Here is a 15,000-nt window from a genome sequence, read left to right as displayed (position 1 = left end):
TGTGTGTGTGTGTGTGTGTGTGAGTGTGATGGTATGTGTGTGAGTGTGATGGTGTGTGTGTGTGTGTGTGTGTGTGTGTGTGTGTGTGTGTGTGTGTGTGTGTGTGTGTGTGTGTGTGTGTGTGTGTGTGTGTGTGTGTGTGTAGGATGGTATGCGGTGCGGGATTAAATTCATTATGTATATCATAATAGTCAGTGTTAGAATAGCAGAAGTAGCAGTTAGATTACTCATCATTCTGTGTTTATTTTTACTGAGCTCTTACCTGGTATTCATTGGGCCAGAAAGTGGAGACAGCGAGCTCAGCTCTCAGCCAGTCTTTACCTAAAAGGCCAAAATCAGCATCAATTGAACAACGGGATTAAAGGACACAGGGTTGAGTTTAGCATGAAAGATAATCGAATGATGCAGGGGTCTAATCCAGCCCTTACCGGTGTATGAAGTCATGTTCCAGATGGGGTTAGCCATCTGGGGGCTCTTGTTAACCTGCAGGGACACAATAACAGCCAACATGACATTTAAAAACAAAACACCAAATAACACTTTAGCAGAGGCTGGCTTGGCCGACCTGGTTCATCACTCGGTGATGAATACAAATTCAAAATAAGAGCTTTGCTTCAGATCCCCTTTCTATGAGTGATATGCTCCAAGGAAAATGTAGAACCCAGACGACACAAGTGGTTGGTACCCAGGGAGAGGGGAGAGCAGTCTGACATTTTCCCTGCTTTTTCCCCTCCCTTGTCAAACCTCTCCAGCCCGGCCTTGATCCCTCTCGCTCTGCCAGAGTCATGGAACGACATAACAGCGCAAAAACTAATATCACACACGCTCAGCGGCGGCACGGAAAAACATGTCTCTGAGCCAGCGCACTCCGCCTCCCCGGAATAAACATCCAACCAGTCAACATCCACAAAGTTCTGCTGGTGTTTTGAACTGACGGTGAACACAAGAGACACGCACAGACCCCAAAAAGGTCATCGCGGCTGCTGAAATGTCTGAGCTGAATCTGGATCCCGGCGCGCTATAGTGCCGGCGTGTCGCCTGGAGTTGTTACGTCGCCCGCGAGGCTAACACTGTGTGTAAAGTTTGTAGAATATTTGATGATGTTAAAATGACGACACCTCCTGATCTGGGCTCTACAACGAATCAAGTGCACAGAGGTTGCCTATACAGAGAATATCTATCTATCTAAATATTATCCTGGCCGGGAGTGCTCTCTGCGTCCTGGTTCTACGGGGCCGGGGGGGGCCAGCACGTACCTTGACCAGCACGTTGAGGGTGCCGGGGCTGGAGCCGTCGGGGCTCGTCAGGAGGTAGTTGAAGTCGATGCAGTGGGTGTCGTTCTCCTTCATGACGGGGAGCTGGAAGCGGGCCTTCTCCCCGGCGTCGTACTGGGAGACGTCCACCGCCATGTAGGAGCCTGGACACGCGCACGAGAACGGAGAGCGTCACGGAAACCATGCGCCTCTCGCTGGAAGGTCAGAGCGAGGCCGAAGATACGCTCCGGAAGGGAAACGCACGGATCGGATCCGTCGCGAATTTCCTCCCATTCAATGTCATATCATCACATTCAATGTATTCAATGTTATTTCACCACGTACATTCAATTTATTCAACGTTATTATTCAATGTTATTTCATCACGTACAATCAAAGTATTCAATGTTATTTCATCACGTACAATCAAAGTATTCAATGTTATTTCATCACGTACAATCAAAGTATTCAATGTTATTTCATCACGTACAATCAAAGTATTCAATGTTATTTCATCACGTACAATCAAAGTATTCAATGTTATTTCATCACGTACAATCAAAGTATTCAATGTTATTTCATCACGTACAATCAAAGTATTCAATGTTATTTCATCACGTACAATCAAAGTATTCAATGTTATTTCATCACGTACAATCAAAGTATTCTATGTTATTTCATCACGTACACTCTCTATATCCCTTGTTATTCCAGTTATTTTCTGGATTGGCCTCAGCTGCAAACCGAGTGATTGCCTGACAAACAGGTGGCGGCGGAGGACCTCTCTGTGTATGGAGGCACTAAGTGTTTGAACGGGAGCGGGATGGCAGGGTCATCAATGAACAAACCTGGCCAGTTTGGTTGAATATCATTTACTGTGTGACACAAAGTACCCATATGGTCAAACCGGCTCCCTCTGCCTCAGTCTCATTTCGAGTGTTTACCCATCCAGAACCATCCTGAATGGCTTTTGTCATTAAAGTCGACCGAGGCCTTGGGAAGCGGTTCTAATGGAAACCGTGGCGACGGAGTGGAAGACATCCAGGTAACCTCCCGCTAATTGAAAACAAACCTGTGTTCTTAATGTGTTAATGTCTACCACCTTTTGATGGACTTTACTTTGCTTTAAAACGGCGAGTTCCTGTCAACCCCCGTTGCAAAGTGTAGCGAAATGAAGTCTGATCCTCCCCTCTGCGTTTCCCCATCCCATAATAGAACATGACCTGCCTGTCAATAAGAGAAGGGACATTTTGATGCCCCTGCTGGATTTCAAATCTACATTTTCCATTTCCGTCCCCCTCTCCCTCCCGCTGTGTGTGACTGTTTACCGTCGCCGCACGGCGCTGGCCATAATGTGTTCCAACCGCAGGACAGAACAGCAGCTGTGACTGCACGAAGATCAGGCACAGTCGTCCCTCGGTATAGATTGCTCTGGCAAACTTAAAGGCTGAGGAGAGTCCGCCTTTAATGGACCAGGTGCACAAGAGGACCAAACAGTTCACACGTTTAACGTTTCTATAAACAACAACAACATCGGAACCGATTCCAATACCGAGTCTCTCTCTCTCGAGTCACCAAGGCTGGTTTCCTTTGGAACTGGACTATTTTCATTGTATAAACTTCTTATTTTGAGGTGGCGATGTGGAATGGAGCCGTAATGAGTAGGGAGGTAACTGGAAACAACACACAGAATGACGATGCGGGCACCGCTAGGGGTTTGACAGCAGACAGCACGACGGAAAGCCTTGCGTCTGTCTACAGGGGAAAACCGAAGCATCTGGATGGGCTATACTGCCGGTGACAGGACGGTCCATCTGGGCAGATGTTGTGGTAATCAGTGAGGATCTCCACCAGATGCTTTTGCCGTGTGTACGATCACAGAGGCCTTCTCCTGTCTGCTTTGCTTGTCATGTCTCTCGTGTCGAACGTGGTGGGAGCCGAACAGAACGCAACCCAACACCCATTCCTGCAATTTATACATAACACTTCCTCTCTTGTTGGCTAATCCAATTTGCATGTTGTAATGGAAGTCACATCGTAGGAAGACTGCCGCATACAATAAACAGTTTGGACAATGGTGATTAGCGTTCATTGTTTGGCTAATCCACAACAGAATAGAACAGCATAGCAAGGTCCAAACAGGAACTGACAACAAAACACAGAGATGTGTTTAAATATGCAGAAGGACACAAACACAATAGTCAATCTTCAAACTAAAATATTCTAACCCAGTTATTGGATTTGTCCTCTTTCTCACAATTCACAATTCATTACTCAATGTTAACTAAGCCGTATTTAGTCGGGCCACCCTATGACCGGGAATCTTTTATGTGTAATACAAAACACATTTGACTCAAACGCTACTCGACTGCAAATGGTCCAGACACCATTGTATTATGCATGCATTATTACAATCGTCCTTTCCTGGATTTCTGAAAGAGACAGAAAATATCATAAAATCTAGACGTTTAATAAAAGATACGCTCCTCCAGGCATTGTGACCAGTGTCAAATCAGTTGAGAATATTCACTTCATTAGCGTAGATTACATTACATCCAGTCAATATATTTTTGTAAAATACCGGAGAAGGAAGGTCACCAAATGAGTTATTTGAAGATATTTCTATGTATTTCGATTCAGGGACAAGTAGCTTCTTGGCTATAAGATAAGTGATAGTCAATTCACTAATAGCCATTCTTGCCAATTACACCAAGATGGCTGACGACACTGGTAAAATGGATGCCAATACCTTGCGTTGCAGCTATAATAAATACAATATAATAAATATAATATAATAAATACACTTGTCCTTCCAGAGGCCTGTACGTCTGTGAGCATGTGATATGGATCATAATGGCAGATCATTTTAACTCAAGAATTTAACAACAAGAATATCTTAGTTGACTTTGCATTTTTAAAAGCATTTCCATACAATTATTGCATGGAAATAATAGTTAGTTATACCTGTCATTTCTGACCACCCAGTAATGTTACTTGCATGTGGTTTATATAATAATACTAACAATATTTATTTTTCTGAGGAGAATGAAACAAGAAGGCAGATGTCGCAACCCTGACACTTGGAAGGCAGACATGTCAAAGATGGCTGACATCGGCGTTCTGGCAGTCCTCTTAAAATGGCTGAGGTCGGAAATCATTCAATGTTCAAGATGGCTGCCATAAGACAGACTCCACAATGTTAGGACGATGCAGCTAAAAATACCTCCCTAGCGCCTTGGAGACCTAGATATGTCACATAACGACAGCAGCAACAACAGACAGCAAACATAAGACGGTCTAGTGAGCGAAAAACAATAACAGGCCTGCTGTAAAAAATCCCAGTTAATGGACAGTTTGGCTTTCACCGGTTTGCGTGTTCCTATAGGGTCAATTAATATAAATGGCTGCAAGCAGGGATGGAAAATGTTGGGGGCTGGAAGGGAGTAATGGCTGGCGTCACAAAACTGTGACCAATATCAAAACAACAATATCTGAATCACTTAAAGTCACCCAGATCAGCTAGAGAAAATATTTGTATGCCTATTAAGTGTCATACACTGAAAAAAGCCACCTGCTGAAAGTTTTCTTGCCCTATTAATTATAGCATTAGTGCCATAAAACACATACTCTTCGCCATACCTACTATAATGTCATATTATATGAGCGACCCACCTCCAGAACTGTATCTATATTACCGTGATCGTTCCTTTTACTTGACCGTATCACAGTAAATGTGGCGAGCGAGAGGGAGAGAATTACATGCCTGCTGGATTTCAAGCGTCCGGGGCTCACATCATCAACAACAACAACATCCACATCATCATCCGTGAAAGTGTATATCTGCATTAGTCAGCTTAGGCGCAGAGCGACAGAGCCAGTGTCCCATGTACATTACCGCTGGCAGGCTCCGGGCTAACCCAGTGCTGCCAGCGCGAGGTGCCAATGTAAGATCCAGCCCCTGGCATGGCAAATGCTGCCAATACCCCCCCCTCCTCCAGAGACATTAGATGCCAGACTTTTATTTCCATTGTAAACCCATGCCAGCTCCATGTCAGCTCCAACACTGTGTGTTGCCTATAGCAGGAAAAGGGGATTAACAATTAGGACCTAAGAAGACTGGAATATATAATTTATAAAAATATCAATATGTCCTGCCGAAAGAAAAAACAAGATTGTTGGCTAAATTGCTCATCTACCCGGCCCGATAGTAATACATTAGCAAACATGGGGCCTTTTCACATGTGGTTCCACTTAAAACATATTGAGCTATTGAAAACTCTGCGCTTGCAAATATTATTGCATAAAGCTAGGATAGCAACAGTAGTCGTAGTGGACGTTTATGGTGTCCCTGGCCAAGGAAGCCCAAGGGCTGGGCAAGGGATCCCTGCACAACGCCTCCTTCTGCTGTTCTAGGCCTCCGGGACCATCCTCTGTCTCATCTTTAAACCCCTCCATCACAACTCCTGGCCAGCAGCAGTGCCTCTGCCTCTGGCCCTAACTCTGCTACTGGAAATACAACTGCTTTTTTAATCCTTCCTGCTCCCTCCAGCCGCAATAGTTCAGTATTTCCATCTTTTATCTTCATGTAGTACTTTTGTATTTGATTTGGGATTTGGGAAAGTCAAAACATCCATCAGGCTCTATTAAAAACACCAAGTGCTTTCATATGTTAATAATCCTAAATACAGACTTTCCCTCGTGCCCGATGACAAGGATCTCTTGACCCACTCTAATATTTTGTTGGACCATAAATATCAAGCAGTATTATTGGACTGGCTACACATATTTATTGTGAGAAGAGAGTGCAAGGGAATGAGTGTGTGTCAGTATGGTTTTGCGCGTGTGAATGTATGTGTGTGTCTGAGTTAAAGAGTTCCCGTTGAACTGAACCTTTCTCTAAATGTCAGCCAGATTGCCTTGTCACCGTGATCAGCACCAGAGATAAATAACAGCCTTATATTGTCATGGCAACAAGTGATGGGCCTACCGCTTTCATCTTCAGCACCAGGGAGAGAGGATTGCAGAAGGGCGAGGAGGAATGTGTGTGTGCGTGGGTGGGTGTGTGTTTGTGTTGAGGGGATGAGAGGGGGGCATAAAGTGAGGTGACAAGGGGATTTCAGACCCTTTCGGACGTTGCAAATTATCTAGCAATTACATTTAGATGGAGGGGGGGGGGAAGCTCAAGGAAAATGTACTTCCTATAGAGAACCAAACATGTCTCTGTCTGCGGGGATTTGATCGGCGAGAATGACGGATAAATTAAACTTGGATCCAGCCCTACACTGTAGCGTTTAACACACCGAGCGACATTCCTCATTTCTTGTGGATCAAAATCCCAAGGGGCTGATTACTGGTGTGTGTGTGTGTGTGTGTGTGTGTGTGTGTGTGTGTGTGTGTGTGTGTGTGTGTGTGTGTGTGTGTGTGTGTGTGTGTGTGTGTGTGTGTGTGTGTGTGTGTGTGTGTGTGTGTGGCCGGCTAATGTTCCACCATTGCTCTTTTCACATTGTGTAAAAGTAGGCAACCTTGCCTGTTCGCCACCGTTGATTAACGACCTCATATTCCGTTAATTAGAGCTTCAGCCCGGGGCAGAGAGATTTAACTTCCCCTTCATCATCATACTGAAGAGAAGATTGGGGGGAGGGGGGCATGGGGGAGGGCCTGGACCAATGGGACCGTCATGATAGAGAGATCCAGATGACGGATTGATTGACAGCTGCGTTAATGAGGACAATGGATGGGAAAGGAAGAGGGGGGGGGGTGAATCACACCTTTTGGCAGCTCCGGGGACACGTAGGGCACTTCCTGGGTGTTGATGTGCGTCCAATCAAAGTCATCGTAGGGGTCCTGCTGGTAGTCACACTGGGAGAAGCCCTCGTCGAACGTGCAGCTTCCTGTAAACAGACCAAAGAAGGAAACAAGCGGCTGGTGAGTAGGTTCCTCTGGCGTGGACGGGAGAGAGTATAGCTTGGGTGAATTAGTTGATCAAATTAAAAAGACAGCTTAAACACAGAAGAGAGACAAAGAGTGGTCCCAGTCACACAATTAATATGGTGACCTATTTCCTTTGCAGCTCTCATTGGCTGGCTGGCGAGAGCCACGCTCACTGGCGCTTCCAGACGGTAACATACACGCCAGATGAAAATGTGAAAACACAAAAAGCACAATGTAACACAAAGGAGCATTCTAGAAGAAGGCTGATCAGGCGTCCCATGGGAACGACTTCAAAGGAGGGAAACTGAGGAAAAATAAAGACGATCCCTTAAGCAATTAGAATGATTAATGTACATTCCTAATCACAAAGTTTGATTAATACAGAACTGGGGATTTTTCTTTTTTGCTTTGATAAGACATGTATTCTCCATTAACTACATAATGAGCCGCGCGTGTGAGCGTGCGTGCCCGTGCACGGGTGAGTTTGTGTGCGTGCTCATTAACAAACTACCAGAGGCCTCAGATCTGAGAGACTTCACTACGGGTCAAAATCACCTATGTGACTCAATCACGGGCTGCCTTCAGCCAATCAGCTGCGCTGTCACCAGGGCTAGTGTCTGAGCTGGCCGCCTCTAGTCCAGACCCCCCCCCCCCCCAATGTGAAATCCCACTAATATAGGGAGACGCTCCTTGTCACTGACGGCTAGCTGAACCAATCAACTTTCAATAATACCGGGCTTGGATGAGTAATAAAGCTGTCAGGAATACCATGCAGACGACTGCCAGCTATCTGATTCATCCTGCTGCCCGCTGTAATAAAGTGCTCGGTGTCAACAATTGGCCTAGAAGGAGGATATAGCTGGTGGGATAGCAAAGCCTGCGGCGCTATCTGATTCATGTGGCTAACAGTAATAGCTTTCCTGGTGCCTTAGCGGTCACCCAGCTGCCTTAGCGGTCACCCAGTGGGCCCGACATGCGCTTTTGTTATCCCATCTGTTGACCAGCAGCGCGGGGGGGGGGGGGGGGGGGGGGGGGGGTGGACAGACCTGGGTCCACGGTCCAGCTGCTAATCTCACCGCACCACACAACACCACGGAAATCATGTTCACTAGCAACACCGCACAAGCCCCTGGGAACAGCACAACGGCCACCTCGACTTACAGAAGGACGCACTACCCGTGTGTCTTCTGCTCTTTCGGGAACATTATGATGCATGCTACAAATTTTTTCCACACTTTTCACACACATTTAAGATGACGTGCGTGTCCCCGTGCATGTGTGTGCGTCCGTGTGCGTGTGCATGAGCGACCCCACTCCTACCGAGTATGTCAGCGGCTTGCTGTCTAGCAGTCTTCCGTGCACGGTTTCAAACGGCGGCACGTTTCTGATGTGTGTGAGTGCGTGACTGCACGGCTGGGTGACTGCATGACTGCGTGACTGCATGCGTGTGTGATTGCGGGACTGCATGACTGCGTGCGTGACTGCGTGTGTAATTTACAGTCCATCTCTCAGTAATGGTATGCACCCTGTGCCAATGGTGTACAAGGTTCCAAAGCTCTCACTTAAATAGAGCCTGCAGAGCACAATGTGTTCGTCAACTGTTTACTCTCAACACTAAGGGGAGTGTTCAACGCTGGGCTTTAAGCATGACACTGAAGCACAACGCATCAGCCTGGCTGATTGTGTGGGGAATTCTCTGTATAAGGGGTCTCCTTCAAGTTACGCCCTCGGCTACAGGGGGGAAACTCCACAGTAAAAAGGAAACATTCCACTTCACATTTCAGGTATCTCACGTATTAGTCGAAAGATACCAAAACCTATTTTTTGCCACCTAAATTCCTAAAATGCAACACCATAACCATTCCACAACAGAGAGCGAAATCCGTTTCTATTCTGGCGACAGCAGAAACATGCGAAGGTGTTGGCCAGGAATGCGCAGCAACCATCACATGTGCTGTGGTTGCACTAATAGCAGTCGTGACATTGTAGCCCAACACTGGAAAGGAATGTCCTCACTTCAAATTCTTGCAAACTTCAGCTCCCACTATGTTTTCCCTGACTGTTGAGCAGAGCTCTGTGAGAGATGTATAAACTGCTTTTAACCGCTTATATCAGAAGGCTCTGTGTGTGTGTCCTCTGTTATAAAAGTCGCCTATGGAAATTGAGTGTGTGAAATTGACCATAGATAATAACACACACACACACACACACACACACACACACACACACACACACACACACACACACACACACACACACAACACACACACACACACACACACACACACACACACACACACACACAAACACACACACACGCACAGCCTTTTCTTGTGATTTTTCCTGCAATATTGGTTAACACTTCCTTATTTACCCAAAGTCCTGCCAACTTGAGACACACACACACACACACACACACACAAACTAACAAGTTGCCAATAAAGATAAGAGCAGGCATAGTGACATAATGTCTTGGTTGCATTCAAACTTGGTGGCTTGTATCCAGATAAATTCTCATAGAGTCTGAGACGAATGCGATCAAACTAGCCACGCATTTCTGGTCATCTCTTGTGACTTTATATCCACACTCTACATGTACGTATACTAGTGCTTGCAACACTCCACCATCTGCATTGCTGCTTTGGTATTTATGTAAAATACATCAAAATAAATATAAACTCAGTTTGAGCCAAGCTGTCCCCCCCAGTGCAGTTGGACTTTCACTCCATTAGATATGACTAAAACTATATTAATGTGTGCTGGAAGTTCGGGACGTATTTTGACACGTACCTCGGAAAACCTCCAAATGCATTTTTGACATGCGTGTTGAAGGAATATTTAGTGTTCACACCTCTATTGGAATATGGGATCAGATTCCCCAAGAAGTTATATTAGGCTGAATGTGAACAGCCAATGTTTCCCCAGGAATGTGACAGGCTATTGACTTACTTTAGTGTGTTAAACATTAACACGGCCTGCCTATCTGCAATCCTACGTCATTGTTTCCCTGTATTTTGGTCAAGTCGTTTAACCGGGGATCATTTGATCATTTTCAGAAGGCCGTAATCATAGAAGAATTCATCTGACTAGTGTTCAATAGTTGGTTGATGAGGATCAAGTATATGTACAATTTCACAATACCAGTATTATTAGAGATATAGCATCGGGTTAGTGTCCGCGACAAATTACATTAACGTACCACAGTGCAAGTAAACATTGGTTTGTAACACAGACTGCTATCGAGACGAAAGATCAATCGATCCAGCAGATGCCGATAATTATAGTTCTATGAATGTTGCTCACCACTATGGATGCAATGAAAGTACAGTTATCATGGTGACTGTGGGTGGCTATAAAGATACCAAGAATGCCAGCCACACTGGCCTAAAAGGTGGGGTTTGTTTTCTTTTTCACACTAGTACTGCCTCGCTGTATTCCACATGTACCTCTTCACAGGTATCCTCTTCATTGTTACGTTTTTTTTTTTGTCTGTTTCACCTCAACTGTAAACTAGTGCTGTGAAGGGTTTTCTGTGATTCTTTCGAGTGTGTCTAATGAGGGCAGTACTAGGTCTATGTATTCAGTAAGCAACGCACTTATGCATATTCACTGACAATTAAATTTAATGTATGTATATGCTCATTCAAAAACTTGAATTGTGATTTTTGCTTGACAATTTGATCGACATTTTTTGAATTGCAATGTTGTTTTGCTTTATTTGATGAATAAAAAAATGTATCAGCCAAGATGGACGTCAAGATTGATATTTTCCGGCCTATTTAAATTCTAGTCCACCGATGGCCGCTAATTGGCGGCTTACGGAAACCCTCGATGACACTTATCAAAGATGTAATAATTCTGAACTTCAAACTTTTTCTGGCTTAAAAAATTATAAAATCTTTGTATTTTACTGATTTTATAGTGATTTAATGTCCAAATGCTTTTGAGTGCGTGAGTGCGTGAGTGAGTGAGTGAGTGAGTGAGTGAGTGAGTGAGTGAGTGAGTGAGTGAGTGAGTGAGTGAGTGAGTGAGTGAGTGAGTGAGTGAGTGAGTGAGTGAGTGAGTGAGTGAGAAAGAGAGAGAGAGAGAGCAAGAGAAAGAGAGACAGTGCATCCAGATGGGTCATTAATGCCCCCCCTTCACCACCCCACTATTCACAAGGACACAGAGAGGCCGAATGCATGCTAATCGCTTCCTAATCAGCCTTTGTGATTGGCTGCCTCGCTAATGAAATAATAGTGCCTCATTTGCATAATAAAATAATTAGAAGACTTGATAAAAGCTCAAGGACAGAGAGGAGCAAGTACATGCGTGCACGGACCCACGCACTCACCAACACACACGCACACGTTCGACATCTAAGGGGAGCCATGATTTAAAACATTATAGGATGGCATGTGACAAATCTTTTGCTGTCACTTTAAACCGCACTGTAATGCAGTAGCAGCAGATTAGGGGCCCTCGACCCCCGTTCAACCAGCGGGTGGGAGGGGCAGTGTGCGTCCTCTAATGTACGTTTATACGAACAGAGCGAAAGGTCAAATGTTTGATCAGGCCTCTGAGTGGGGGCCATGGTTATTTACATGCCCCCCACTAAACTCCATTATACATACCAATCACACCAATATATTATTTCGGCATTCCGATGGGGGCCCCTGGCAGAACGCTTAGTCAAAGGGGGCCGGGGGCCTCTACCCCTTTGTATGGATCCGCATGGCCCAGTTGGAGTTGCTGTTCATTTTCTCCTATTTTTCAACATCAATTTCGGATGCGGAGACCGTTTGGAATGTAAATGCTTGAGGAGGCAGGCAAGGCAGGGGTGGGGGGGGGGGGGGGGGGGGAGGACAATGAAATTGATTTGGAAAAGAATCTGCTAACCATTCACAGCGAATAAACATGTCTGAATGAAAATAGAATCTCCTCTTGCAGAAGCAAAACAATTTTTTGATGAAATCAAAGATTGTAAACAGGGAGGGAGCCAAAAGTTACATTTCTTAGAGAGGATTTGTAAGGATAATACATTTATTTGTGTAGATATCAGGCAGAGATAACATCATTGACCAACCACGGGACAAAGGTCTAATGAACAATTGTTAATAAAAACGTATTGAATATGTTTGACTGCACATTTTGTCATTCATCATTCAGAAATGTCTCATTTTTGGCACAAAGTCTCACTCAAACTTGTGTCTAGTAGTTATCTGTGGAGCTCACCATTCCTGTCTGCCGAAAAATGTATCAATTATGAACAAAGAGCAGATCCGAGAGAAAATGGAGGGACAGAGAGAGAGGTGGGTGGGGAGAGCGTGAAACTGAGATTTGCACAAAATGTGATTTATTTTCTGCAGATCACACAACTAACCCCGGAGGGTAGTGTGCTTGTGATAACAAGCACATGTCACTCACGCACACACACATGCATACACACACACACACACAAATAATTAACTGTAAAAATGTAAATCCATCCCATCCCTTTAACTGGCTCTGTCTCTTTCAATCCATCTCTCCTCACCCTCCTCCACTCGCTTTTGTTTTTATTTCGTCCCTCCATCTCTCTTCCCCTTTTACTCTGGCCCGCCATGCGTTAATAATCCATTTAATGAGGATCAATAACTATTTAGGCTGGTGGCACTGCCGCCATTAACCACTGAGACAGGAGGGCGAGGGCAGCAGGCGGTCTGAGACAGAGCAGGGACGAGGTGACACGTATGCGCCCGTAAAAAGAAAATCCTTTTCAAGGACAATGATTGCATTTGCTTCATTAAAATCCAATTTTCAAGAGCTCATAATCACATTCTCCCTCCAAAATCATTGCAAATTTTGGGCTAAGTCCAGCAGCTTACTGTACTGGCTGACCTGCTTTTTACACCAAAGCGCGGGCCATTTTTCTCCGGCTGCAAGATCAAATCAAGGCTTTTGGTCGTTTGTGCTCTGGTCTCCAAACGCCAGAGAAATCCTCGGACCGTGGACCGAAGTGAAAAGGGGAAGCCAGAGTAGGGAAGCGGAGAGAAGTGGGGAGGCGGAGAGTAGGAGATGAGTGGCTCTTGTCAGGGCATCCATTTCCCCGGGCCGTCACTCTGATTTTTCAAATGCTAAAAGTGTCACTGCTGCAGAGGGGACACTCCCGTTTTGGAGTGGCCGCCATTGTTGTGTGTCTGCACTCATCGTACCATGGCTCTGTGTGTGTGTGTGTGTGTGTGTGTGTGTGTGTGTGTGTGTGTGTGTGTGTGTGTGTGTGTGTGTGTGTGTGTGTGTGTGTGTGTGTGTGTGTGTGTGTGTGTGTGTGTCCAGATGTTAGCGGCATGAAGGGCACTCATAAAGTTATGTCGCATCATTTTTCCTCTCCACATTCCCCATCACCCCCTCTCCAAAACACACTTCCAGAGAATAGGTGAAATTAGCCTGAAATTATACAAGTTGACATCAGAGGGTCCGCAACACACACACACACACACAAACACACACACACACACGGTACCATGAAGGCACACAGAGGGAAAAACAGACACGCATGCACGCACAAACACATACATGGCCCCGTCCCGGCCGCCATCCCTATACCCTCAGACTCCGGATTCACAAACACACATGCCATGCCTCAGTGGCACTTGCAATGTAGCGTAACAGCATCAAAGCCCCATGAAGACACACCTCACCCGTGAAGACACGCACACGCACACACACACTTATATATGTAGCACATTCTCATAGTAGCGGTTTAATTGGAAGTGCTGAAGGCAGAATAATTTCTCCTTCATCTCACAATGCTGTAATTGAATCTGTGGCTTTCTCGTGTGTACGCGCAGGTTGAGCTGATTCAGTGGTTTTCAATGACGGTAAGAGTGAAAAAACCAAATCTCTCTCGTACTCCTTCTGTGGCAGTCTTCTCCTCCCCTTGACCCCTTTCTACCCATCACCAGTTCCCCATTCAAACACTTTGAGCGCTGGGTCTTCTACTGACTGTGTGGGGACTAGCGGGGTTCTTCTGGGTTAGGGCTTTGACACCGAACTTCGTTATTCGAATATAATTTGAATATCAAAAAATAAATCAAAATTCGAACGAATATTAGGCAGCCCTTAATATTCGAACCCTTTTATGGGCAGGCCAAGAGGGAGAGACGTCGGAGAACCCGACGCAGTCTATTCATAATATTGTAATGACCACGGAAGAGGCAGTGAATGAAGTATTGATTAGACAGCGATTTATTAGAAACCTAATAAACCGTTGGAACGCGCAAGACCGGTAACCATAGCAACGCCGGTAAACAAACCCCGCAAAGCTCAATCCAGGTCTTACCGAAGGCATTTAATGGTCAAAATATGATTAATAAATATTTGAATATATTCGATAATTAATATTAATAAACAAACAAACTTCGAATATGATTCTTGGGCAAAAGTCAAAGCCCTACTCTGGGTTATAGCATTTGACCACATATCCCATCTAATTCCTTCTGGTGTATTATTATTTATTTAGACCTCCACAGGTGCTGCTGTTTCACTGCTGTCACCAAGGTGAAAGCCTAGTGTTACGGACTTACGCCTTCCAATAGGCTCAAAGGCTTCAGCCAATGGGAGCTCTTCCCTTGACATAACAGTTCGGACCAGACACGGATCAAAATAATATTATTCACTGTATAGGAAGGAGAAGATTCAATACAGCACGGTGAAAAAAACCAAAGCCACGTATCCGATCCCCAACTGTACCTCAACCTACGCTGTGGGCATGAATAAATGTTTAATGGGGACGCTGAATTCAACGTACATGTATTAAGATGTTTTCTTCAGTGACTGACAAAAATGCCTGTGTGTG

At 45.1% G+C, this 15,000-nt stretch overlaps 1 protein-coding gene across 11 annotated transcripts in view; it reads right to left on the bottom strand.

Moving 5' to 3' along the window:
• The window catches only part of ptprk (protein tyrosine phosphatase receptor type K), a 61,930-nt gene extending 54,763 nt beyond the window's left edge, over positions 1-7,167 (bottom strand). For all 11 annotated transcript variants that reach the window (XM_060042591.1, XM_060042588.1, XM_060042594.1 and 8 more), the window contains exons 1-4: positions 7,022-7,167; positions 1,257-1,417; positions 429-483; positions 263-321 (exon numbers count right to left, since the gene is read on the bottom strand). In XM_060042591.1, the coding sequence (XP_059898574.1) occupies positions 263-321; positions 429-483; positions 1,257-1,409 (267 nt within the window). In that variant the 5' untranslated portion in view covers positions 1,410-1,417; positions 7,022-7,167. The remainder of the gene's footprint in view (positions 1-262; positions 322-428; positions 484-1,256; positions 1,418-7,021) is intronic.
• Between the last annotated feature and the right edge of the window lie 7,833 nt (positions 7,168-15,000).

The sequence above is a fragment of the Gadus macrocephalus genome, chromosome 21 (genome assembly GCF_031168955.1).
Source record: "Gadus macrocephalus chromosome 21, ASM3116895v1".
Taxonomy (NCBI): Eukaryota; Metazoa; Chordata; class Actinopteri; order Gadiformes; family Gadidae; genus Gadus; species Gadus macrocephalus.
Note: the sequence above shows the minus strand (reverse complement) of the source record. Positions and strands in the feature narration are given on the sequence as shown.